The sequence below is a fragment of the Cydia pomonella genome, chromosome 4 (assembly GCF_033807575.1).
Source record: "Cydia pomonella isolate Wapato2018A chromosome 4, ilCydPomo1, whole genome shotgun sequence".
Classification (NCBI taxonomy): domain Eukaryota; kingdom Metazoa; phylum Arthropoda; class Insecta; order Lepidoptera; family Tortricidae; genus Cydia; species Cydia pomonella.
Genome location: NC_084706.1, coordinates 7238947 through 7248417, shown reverse-complemented (window position 1 = coordinate 7248417; position 9471 = coordinate 7238947). Strand labels below are relative to the sequence as shown.

General features: G+C 37.2%; 2 protein-coding genes across 2 annotated transcripts; both read left to right on the top strand.

Annotated features, from left to right (window-relative positions):
* The first annotated feature begins 3826 nt into the window (after window positions 1-3826).
* Window positions 3827-5649, top strand: LOC133516955 (uncharacterized). Its single transcript, XM_061850025.1, has 2 exons — window positions 3827-3921; window positions 4843-5649. Exons 1-2 carry the CDS (start codon window positions 3889-3891, stop codon window positions 5419-5421), a joined length of 612 nt encoding a protein of 203 aa, XP_061706009.1. The 5' UTR covers window positions 3827-3888; the 3' UTR covers window positions 5422-5649.
* Window positions 5650-6167: 518 nt separating this feature from the next.
* On the top strand, window positions 6168-7217 carry LOC133516954 (uncharacterized). Its single transcript, XM_061850024.1, has 2 exons — window positions 6168-6215; window positions 6442-7217. Exons 1-2 carry the CDS (start codon window positions 6183-6185, stop codon window positions 7045-7047), a joined length of 639 nt encoding a protein of 212 aa, XP_061706008.1. The 5' UTR covers window positions 6168-6182; the 3' UTR covers window positions 7048-7217.
* The last annotated feature ends 2254 nt before the right edge of the window (window positions 7218-9471 follow it).

The window sequence follows — 9471 nt, the reverse complement described above, 5'->3', positions numbered from 1 at the left end:
AGAGAGCCTCTTTAGTACTGTCTAAGCCTAACTTTATTACTTTTGGCACATTTGTTATCGATACATTTTTATTCAGAAAAAGGTGGCTTAAATGTTGAAGAATGTGACATGAATTAGTAGGGAATATCCGAATCATTTGTTCTTGTAGTAAATGATAAAAAGGTGTTCTTCGTATTTGAGTTTGGCCGCATATTTAGCGGCTCACCCAACAGACCTAAACTACCAATTACATCCACACTTTATCGGTCCCGATATCGGGAAGTGTGGATGTAATTGGCGCATAAGCGTAATCTATAGGTAGGTGGGACGGTGCAAACTTAACGTACTGAAACACGTGGCGTCCCAGAAGAGGCACCGACCGTTCTGCCATGGAAGAAATGTGAGTCCGTCCGGCTTTTTCCGAGACAGTCCGGAGGATCTAAAATACAAGGGATGTTGGCTGACACCAGAGTCCGGCGGACCTCATCATTGAATTTATGATGCCTTGAAAAACGCCCTGTCTCTAGATGCACCATTTCTCAACATATGTTGCCACTGTTGCCAGCACATGTAGACCGTTCCAGTGCTTGAGTAATGGTCTTACTTGCCAACGTTTTCAGGATGCTATTGCAACTGCCACTCAGTCCCCGCATAAGTGACACCGATCTGTTGCGTATCATCGCAAAAAAGTAATCTGTGCGAGCCTCTGCAAACATTCCAGACGGAGTACCGGAGTAGGTACTGCACATTATTACTTTTTGTAACTTTAATTAAATTATCTCAGCAGCGAAGATCCCGGAACTGAATTTTCCATCATCCATCAGTAATCTGTGGGCCAGGGTCGCCGCTTTTCTCTGACCATTACGACACAAGTACGAAAAATAGGGAATTCGCAACGAGTGGCGATAAATTTAAACACGACCTAAGGGAGAGTTTTAAATCGACACGAGACACATCCTTTAAATTTTCGACATAGTTACGTAATGAGCTAATTATTGCACTAGTGCGGTAAAGTAGCACCATATGTACTGTAAATTAACTTAACTAAGTATTCACATACGAAACATAGGGTAGTTATATCTATCAAAATGAAATTATGAAAGTATGTTATTTACGTAGTTTTTATCATAAGAAATGTTTGCTCTGCACATTTGACGTTTCTTTCCGTTCTTTCCATATAAGTAGTTTGTTTGTTACCGTTTAAATAATTATAATAAAAATCTTTGCATATAGCGATATTATTTTCATGAAACAAAAATACCAACTGATTATCGAAGCTATACCAATTTTTGAAAAAAATAGAATAGCCCAGGGGTTCCCAATCTTTTTCAACATGCGGCGCAGTTACAAGTTTAGTATTTTGCAACGGCGCCCTTGTAAATTTAAAATCACGGTCGAAAAAGAGTGACACGACGCTATATTATTTACCGATGCGAGCGCTCAAATAGGTACCCGCGAATATTTGTGGTTTCGGATAATGATAGAACTCACGGCGCCCCTCTTTACTTTCTACGGCGCACCAGGGCGCCGCGGCGCACACTTTGGGAACCCCTGGAATAGCCTATTTAGCGCAAAACGTAGAGTCGTACCTAAGTTCAAGCCTCCTAGAACCTCAATAGTGCTTATGTAACAAATAAATTATTTTTCGGAATAAAATGCAAAAAGACGGTCAAAGGTCCATGTAGACTATATGTGTTGCGAATTTAAGGGTAAGAAACGGGGCTTCAAAATCACTCTCACTTTTCAGGAATGAATGCAAAAAACTTTACCTATTAAATAAAAAAATAGCATAGCTTCAGATCCACAGCGCAGGTTTCGCCATCGTACAGAAAGCTCATCCACCTTAGGCTTCAGGAATTGCTTAGGACAGCACAACACACCACACAAGGACAAACAACCCTATGTAACCCGTATTCCGCAAATAAAATTCATTCATTCATTCATTCATTCATTCATTAGGTAGTAGCAGTTTTGGTAATTGGATTTACGTGTACGAGTACATAATTTTTCTTTTCATGATTAAGGGAGATTGAATAAAATCAAAAAATAGTTGAACGAACTAATTTCAAAATATTTTAAACTAGATAATAAAAACATCGACCATCGCACAACACTATGTTAGTATTAGCGAGATAGCAGGCAGATACAGATGTTGAGATACAACTAAGCTTCGCCTAGATTCCACACAACAATAAAGTAAAATAATAAGATATGTATATTCTACAGCTCAGCTTCTGCGTCATAAATGTGTGCTCTTTAGATTAAAAATCGACATACCTCTATGTTGATATCACTTGAGAAAAATACTCTAACACTTTTTTTTTAAATAAAATGAGTCTTAATATTTAAATTGTACATCAGAATGCAAGTAATATCTGCGTCGCGTGAAGAACACGTGAAAAGAAGTTTGTTAGCATGAGGGGTCTGTCTCTGAACCAAAGAATCTCTGAACTAACAATAAATACAACGTACCTTGTTATAACTATTTAATGAGTCTCTAAAAACATATCTTAATCAAAAAATAAAATAAAACGCCCTACTCCCGGGATTTATTCTTTATTGTATTGCAGTAATGCTCGTTATATATTGGGTGTTACAATTTGAGTATGTTAGGTACATGACACCCTGTAAGGGCAGTCAATATTTCTTAAGTCTAGGTAGGTAGGTACATGCACGAAATCTATATTTATAATATTATATTTTATCGACATTTATGCAATATAAAATGTCAAGTTCGTTTATGAAATTATTAAAATAATGACGGTGAATATTAAATGTCAAGGTTATTTTATTTTATTTTCGTCGGAGATCGCAGTTTAACCAATCTACGGTTTGCTGACTTTGATTTTTCATTTTCTCCTCAACTGCTTCCGAACACCAAGCTGAGATTTTTGTAAATTATCTGTGTAGGTATCACGTTATTTTATATGGGTGCTTGCCTGAAATAAAATCAATTTATGTATTTAATTTTTTTATTTCGTTCGTTACGGAGCGCTAACGATTGGCATGCTGGCTAAGCGGGCTGGTCTATGAGAGGAACGACTGTCATGTGGCAGACGCACCGCGACAGACAAAACCGTAGTAATCCCATAACATCCCATAATTTAAAATTTAAAACACTAAAACAGCTCCATCTTATTATAAATAAATATTATAGGACGTTGTTACGTCCTGTAATATTTATTTATTTATTAATGATTTATCTATTTATATGATCTGTCAACTGTCAATGGTGACATTTCCTCAACCAAAAAGAACGTAACAAATCCATATCAAATTCATAACCTGTTATTACAATCAGAATAAGGCTCGGTGCGTTTCACGCGCGCCAATTTATATAGGAACACATACGAGCGAAATGCACGAGCGAATGATAACTGAATTACATCATTTAGATATTATTTGGACATGAAATAGTTTGAATTGGCATCTGTATAGGTTACAGCTAACCTGATTGATACCAATTCTCTTCACGCGCGCATAAATATTATAGGACATTATTACACAAATTGACTAAGTCCCTCGGTAAGCTCAATAAGGCTTGTGTTGCGGGTACTTAGACAACGATATATATATATATAATATACATATTTATAAATACTTAAATACATAGAAAACATCCATGACTCAGGAACAAACATTTATGCTCATCACACGAATAAATGCCCTTAGCAGGATTTGAACCCGGGACCATCGGCTTCATAGGCAGGGTCACTACCCACTAGGCCAGACAGGTCGTCAAATGCATACATATATCAATGTTTGACGAAGGATTTGTATTAATATTGATTATCTCGCTGGAGCCTTATTAAGTTATTAACAATAGCCTTTTATTAGCTTGTACTATTTCTTGGGTATCTATGAAGTATAAATTCACTGTTAGTTCCGAGATTAACGAATAACGACAATATGGGTGGCAGGATACTAGTTGCAGTGTTTCTTGTAAGTTCAATTTCTGATTTCAATATCGTATTTATAGTGTATGTAGTGTATACCTACTTCTTGCTCTTTCCTGTTACGAAGCAGATTCTGTTTAGATACTAAAATTCAATTATTTGTTTTCCTGTTAAGAATTTTCTAGAATTGGCTATACTTATCATTTATCACTTTAACTATCAGTCTATCAGTATATACCGGGTGTCTCCTGTAACACGAGCAAATAATTAAACCATATATTGTACTCTAAAACGATATAACTTTTGAATAACAACTTTTAACAATTATGAAATCTTTAGATTTTAACTTTTTCATTACGCTTTAAACATAACAAAATTCTCAATACATTGCGTCTTAGAATTAACTTCAATGTGTAATAAAAATCAAAACATAAGTTATTTTTCGAAGTTTTTGAACAAATGTTGGTGAGTTTGAGGAGTACAGCCTACAGTTTAATTTATTGCTCCTGTTACAGGAAACACCCGGTATATAAGCTACATGTGTCTATTTATAACAGCCTTTCGGTGACTCATATTTGTAAGTCTTGCGTGTGTAGGGATTTTTAATAATAAGATCACGAGTAGTGGCGGCGGCCGATACGACCCCGCTCGGTCAGTGGGAATCATAGATTAAGTAGGTAATTATAATAACAGTAGCTTCTGCCCGCTTTACTATGCCCTTCTCCGGGCCTCAAAATATCTCCGTACTAAATTTCATGTAAATCGGTTCAGCGGTTTAAGCGAGAAGAGGCAGACGGAAGAAGACAGGCAGACAGAGTTACTTTTGCATTTTATAATATTACTAGGGATAAATAATTATTCCCTGTTTAATGTTTGGGAAGAGTTTCTTTCACTTGAATGGTGCATTTAGAGAAATTAAAATGCAACCACACAGAATGAATTCATCCTAATTATAATGCGGTTTCAGGTGTTATGCGGCGCGTGGCAAGTGCAGGCGGCAGTGGCCAACTGTACAGGGGCAGGCCGCTTCGCCGACTCCAGCGACCCCACCTGCCGGAACTACACCCTCTGCGTTTACAACAGCCTCAACGGCCGCTACCTCACCTACTACAACCGCTGCCCGACCACCTCTGTATTCAATCCCAATACGCAAAGGTGCACTACCAACTACGTATGCAACAATACTTCGACCAACAAGCCTGCTTGTGTAGACGAGGGATTCTTCGAAGATGAGAACTCGACAGAGTGTACAACTTTCATTGCTTGCGTAGCGCTTGGCGGGAGCTTCATAGAAACAAAATACACTTGTGCGACAGGGTCGTACTTTGACCCGATTTTGGGGGATTGCTCGTTCAATTACCTGTGTCCTACCGTGTGTACCACAGTGGGAAGGTTCGCTAACACGGTCGACAAAACGTGTGCAACTTTTTACAATTGTGTTGCTTCGCCCGGTGGTGGCTTCGTGCTGGCGCAATATACGTGCCCCGCACCATCTTTGTTTAATCCTAAAACTAAGCTATGTTCGACTAGGTACAAATGTACATAATTAAGAAAGAATACACCAAAGGAATACTCTTTGAGACATAAGTCCTAAGAAACTTAATGGTTATGCCAGGACCCACGACCGTATTGGATGGTAACCCAACCGCTAAGGTTGCTACTACGTACTAGCTCAGCTCTAGCTCACATAATTTTGTTTTACAATCATAATAATTTAGATGCCCATCGATTTAGAAATAAATTTCATCCATTTGGAGCGATCTAATAATAGGTACTTACTCTTATTTTATTACCTTTCATAACCATACCTGCACGTAATTTTACACATACCTACCGAATATTATTAACCTAATTATAATATCCTCTTTACCAAGCGGTATCCTCTTTGCCATAACAAATTATAGTTCGTGTCATCCACGACGCGCAGATTTGTCAAATCTAACCTTTAATATTATGACAATACGAGTCAGTCAGTGCCCGTCGTCATCGTGAATGACACGGTCTTATAGACATCATCGTCATGCGTGGGTAATTTGGTACTACAACATACCTACATGTACTTAAGTTATGGTATCTACCTGTCATTAATTAATAGCATTAATCAGAAAAAACACACAATGCCGGAACACATACACGTATGACATAATTTTGTCCACGGCGAGTTACCGCGTGATTGGTGAAGGATTACAAACATTGCTATCATTCTGAGGAGAGATTTTGGCAATCGTCTAATTGACCCGTATTAAGTTTACAATCAGTGATACTATATAATGCGGCATTCTGTAGGATTTTATTGAGAACAGCGAAATGGACAGCAGGTTCGGAGCTGCAGTATTCCTCGTAAGTGTTTTTTTTTTAGCTTAATAGCTGAATATTAAGTATGTAGTGTTGTGAACTTATGTTACTTAGTCAAACCCCCCATTTTTGCACCCAGGGGATATTTATCTATTTTTATTAGATTTTAATTGATTATCGGAACTTACCTTTTCGTAAATAAACCGTAATGTAGGTAGGTATCTATGTATATTCAGTTTACACAGCTGTTAATGTTACACTGATATACTAGGTGCTTTGCTGCGTGTGGCAAGCCCACGCAGCGGTCAACTGCACGTCGGCCGGTCGGTTCGCGGACCCCGACGACACCACCTGCCAGAACTACACCCTCTGCGTCTACGACAGCTCCACCGGCACCTACCTCTCCTACAACTACGTCTGCCCCACCACTTCCGTCTTCAACCCGAACACGGCTCAGTGCACAGCATCCACCAACTACGTCTGCAACGTAACAACAACCAACACAACTACATCAGTGTGCACAGAAGATGGTTACATAGCCGATCCTGATTCGACAAACTGCACTAGCTACATAGAATGCGTCGAGATCAACGGTACCTTCGTGGAAACAACGTACACCTGTCCGGACGACACGTATTACAACCCGAACACTACATTGTGTGAATCCGACTACAACTGTACCACCACCTCCACGTTCACCTGCACGGCAGCAGGAAGATACGCGAACACCACGGACACTACATGCCAAACTTACATTTATTGCGTCTTGGCGTCCAATGGTACTTACCTCGAATATGACTATACTTGCCCCACCACGTCCGTATTTAATCCTAATACTGCACAATGTACCACAAGTTACACTTGCACAACTTCTTAACAAATTCTGTTCCCATTTGAAGTAATGCCAATACCTGTTTATGATAAAAATGGATTAGTGGGTTGTAACAGGTTTATAGTTAAGAATAATAATATTTCATTACCTTAATTTGTGCATATTATCATGTGCTAACGTTGTTATTATTGGTTTATTATATCGTAGCCATGATACATTGTTTGTTTCTATTATTATAAACACGACACCCATCACCCATTGCAAATTTAACATATATGATAACGTAAGTTAAAAGAAAGTAAACATCAGAAAATAGTATAACAATGGTTTACTACGCAGATCTCTTGACTTACTGTAAACAAGTTGCTAACAATGTCTGTGTTTATATCTAGGTACGCGTCGTCCAAATTTTCTAACTCCTCGTTTCTTTTGTGTTTTGACATCTATATTCTCTTCTTTATGCCTGATGTTGATGTTCTCCGATATCAATAAAGCGACGAGCCTTTTCACCGTATCCTGATTACGTTTAAAGCTAGTTTCGCCTGATTTAACTCTATTCCGAAATTGCGTATTAATATTTTCATTTTTCTGCGGCAATAGGGTCGAGTTATTGGTTTTTGTTGTAGTTTCGTAAAAATGTTTGAAATACATTGCTCTTGCCCTTTTTATATATGAAGATGGTATTCTGACTTTATTCTTCTTTTCGCCAATACTTACAGTAGTTGGTCTGTTATGTTCCTTAAATATATAATCATTTTTCGTGAGGAGAAGAGTGTTTTCAGCTTTTTCAGGGTGCATATCATTTCCGTATTTGTTGTAGTTGATGTCGGGAACATTAGTCACTAAGAAAGTAGACTTATTGATGCGTCGCACTTGATAGGTCTCGACACAAATAGCAAATTTGTTCAAACTGAATATTATATACTTAATCATTATAAAATAAATGTTTATTAAATTTACGTTCATGGACATTAAACACGAGGAAAAGGTTTTGAAAATGTATTTATTACATTACATCATTACTACATGCCATTTTGTCTATGCCATAGACTCCGCTTAGCTTTTCGTTTTTAATAGGTAGTGAGTTAAAGTTTGAATTTGTTGGAAAGTTATTTACTCAAAGAGCATATAATCTTGATATAATCACTACATTTACATATACCGGGTGTCGCCTGTAATACTAACTATGGGTGGTAAGCTGTGCTGTACTCCTCAAACTGACTAACATTTTAAGCGAATCATTTTAAACAATCCTTATTTATGCGATTTAAAATTAATTACTTACAAATAAAATAATGTAAAACAAATACATTACTAAGATTTCGTTTCATAAAAGTATCGGAACGGCCATTCGAATACCATCTAAAACGGAAGGCATTCGATTGGGACGTTAGACTACATACCGACAAGAAATTCTACAAATATATTGAGGGCACCACTGAGCTTCAACAGGAAACACATGATGAAAACAACCGTACATCCAGCATAACTGCGTCCTTTACATTTGTTGTTTGACATTTGACGTTTGTCGTCATATAAAGCCCGACAACAGTTTATTTGACCCTCGCCATTTTGCGGATTTTCAATGGTACTAATTTCTTTTACTGGCAACTATGGAAGGTAGAGGCAATGAACAAAATCTCCATATACCAAAAAGTGTCCAAAAACCATAAATAGGTGGCGCTACAATACCTAGAATACTTGAGAAAAAAATCTAATCATAGACATCGCACTGCACTCCGTCAATATTCAATATCGCCTAGGTTCTTAGCTACTCTAGCGCTACTCTGTAGAAATTTGGAGCTATTATTTATAGCTGACAGCTGGGCACCTTTGCAACAATTCCGTCTAAGGAGTTTCTGTTCCTTGCCTCAACCTTCCATAGCTGGCAACAAGTACTCCTTGACAACGAACGTTGGCTGTCATCGAATGTCACCGACGTAAACAAACAGAAAATATCTACGAATATATTCAAATATAAACGGTTTTATTACAAAAATGCAAAAAAAAAACATCCAAAGATGCGAAAAAAATTGTAGTGAATGCAATCAAATACTTACAGCTTAAAGAAGAGGATTATATAGCATTCCAATAAACAATGTTTTAAAGTTGGTTGTTGACATTTTATAGTGCGGTTGTATTGAACTGGTTAGTTGTTTGGTTTAAAGTTTAATATTTCATTTAAGGTTTATACGGAGACAAAGTGATAAGATTACCGCCATATCACTGTGATTTAAACCCTATTGAGATGATTTGGGGCATTGTAAAAGCTAAAGTGGCAACTAAATATGTGTCTATCGATAATAAGGCTTATCTAAAGCTTGTTGAAGATAGTTTTCAGGTATAAAATTTATTTTAGTGTTTAGAATTTAGTTATGTAAATTATTTTCAATTCAGTCTATATCATTAATGATTTAAATTTTTAATAAATTATTATCGTATAGGAAGTAACTCGAAGAAAATTGGAGC

Coding starts and splice junctions, on each gene's coding strand:
- LOC133516954 (XM_061850024.1), top strand. CDS start 6,183: ATGGACAGCAGGTTCGGAGCTGCAGTATTCCTC. Junction 6,216..6,441: donor TCGGAGCTGCAGTATTCCTC/GTAAGTGTTTTT, acceptor CTGATATACTAG/GTGCTTTGCTGCGTGTGGCA.
- LOC133516955 (XM_061850025.1), top strand. CDS start 3,889: ATGGGTGGCAGGATACTAGTTGCAGTGTTTCTT. Junction 3,922..4,842: donor TACTAGTTGCAGTGTTTCTT/GTAAGTTCAATT, acceptor ATGCGGTTTCAG/GTGTTATGCGGCGCGTGGCA.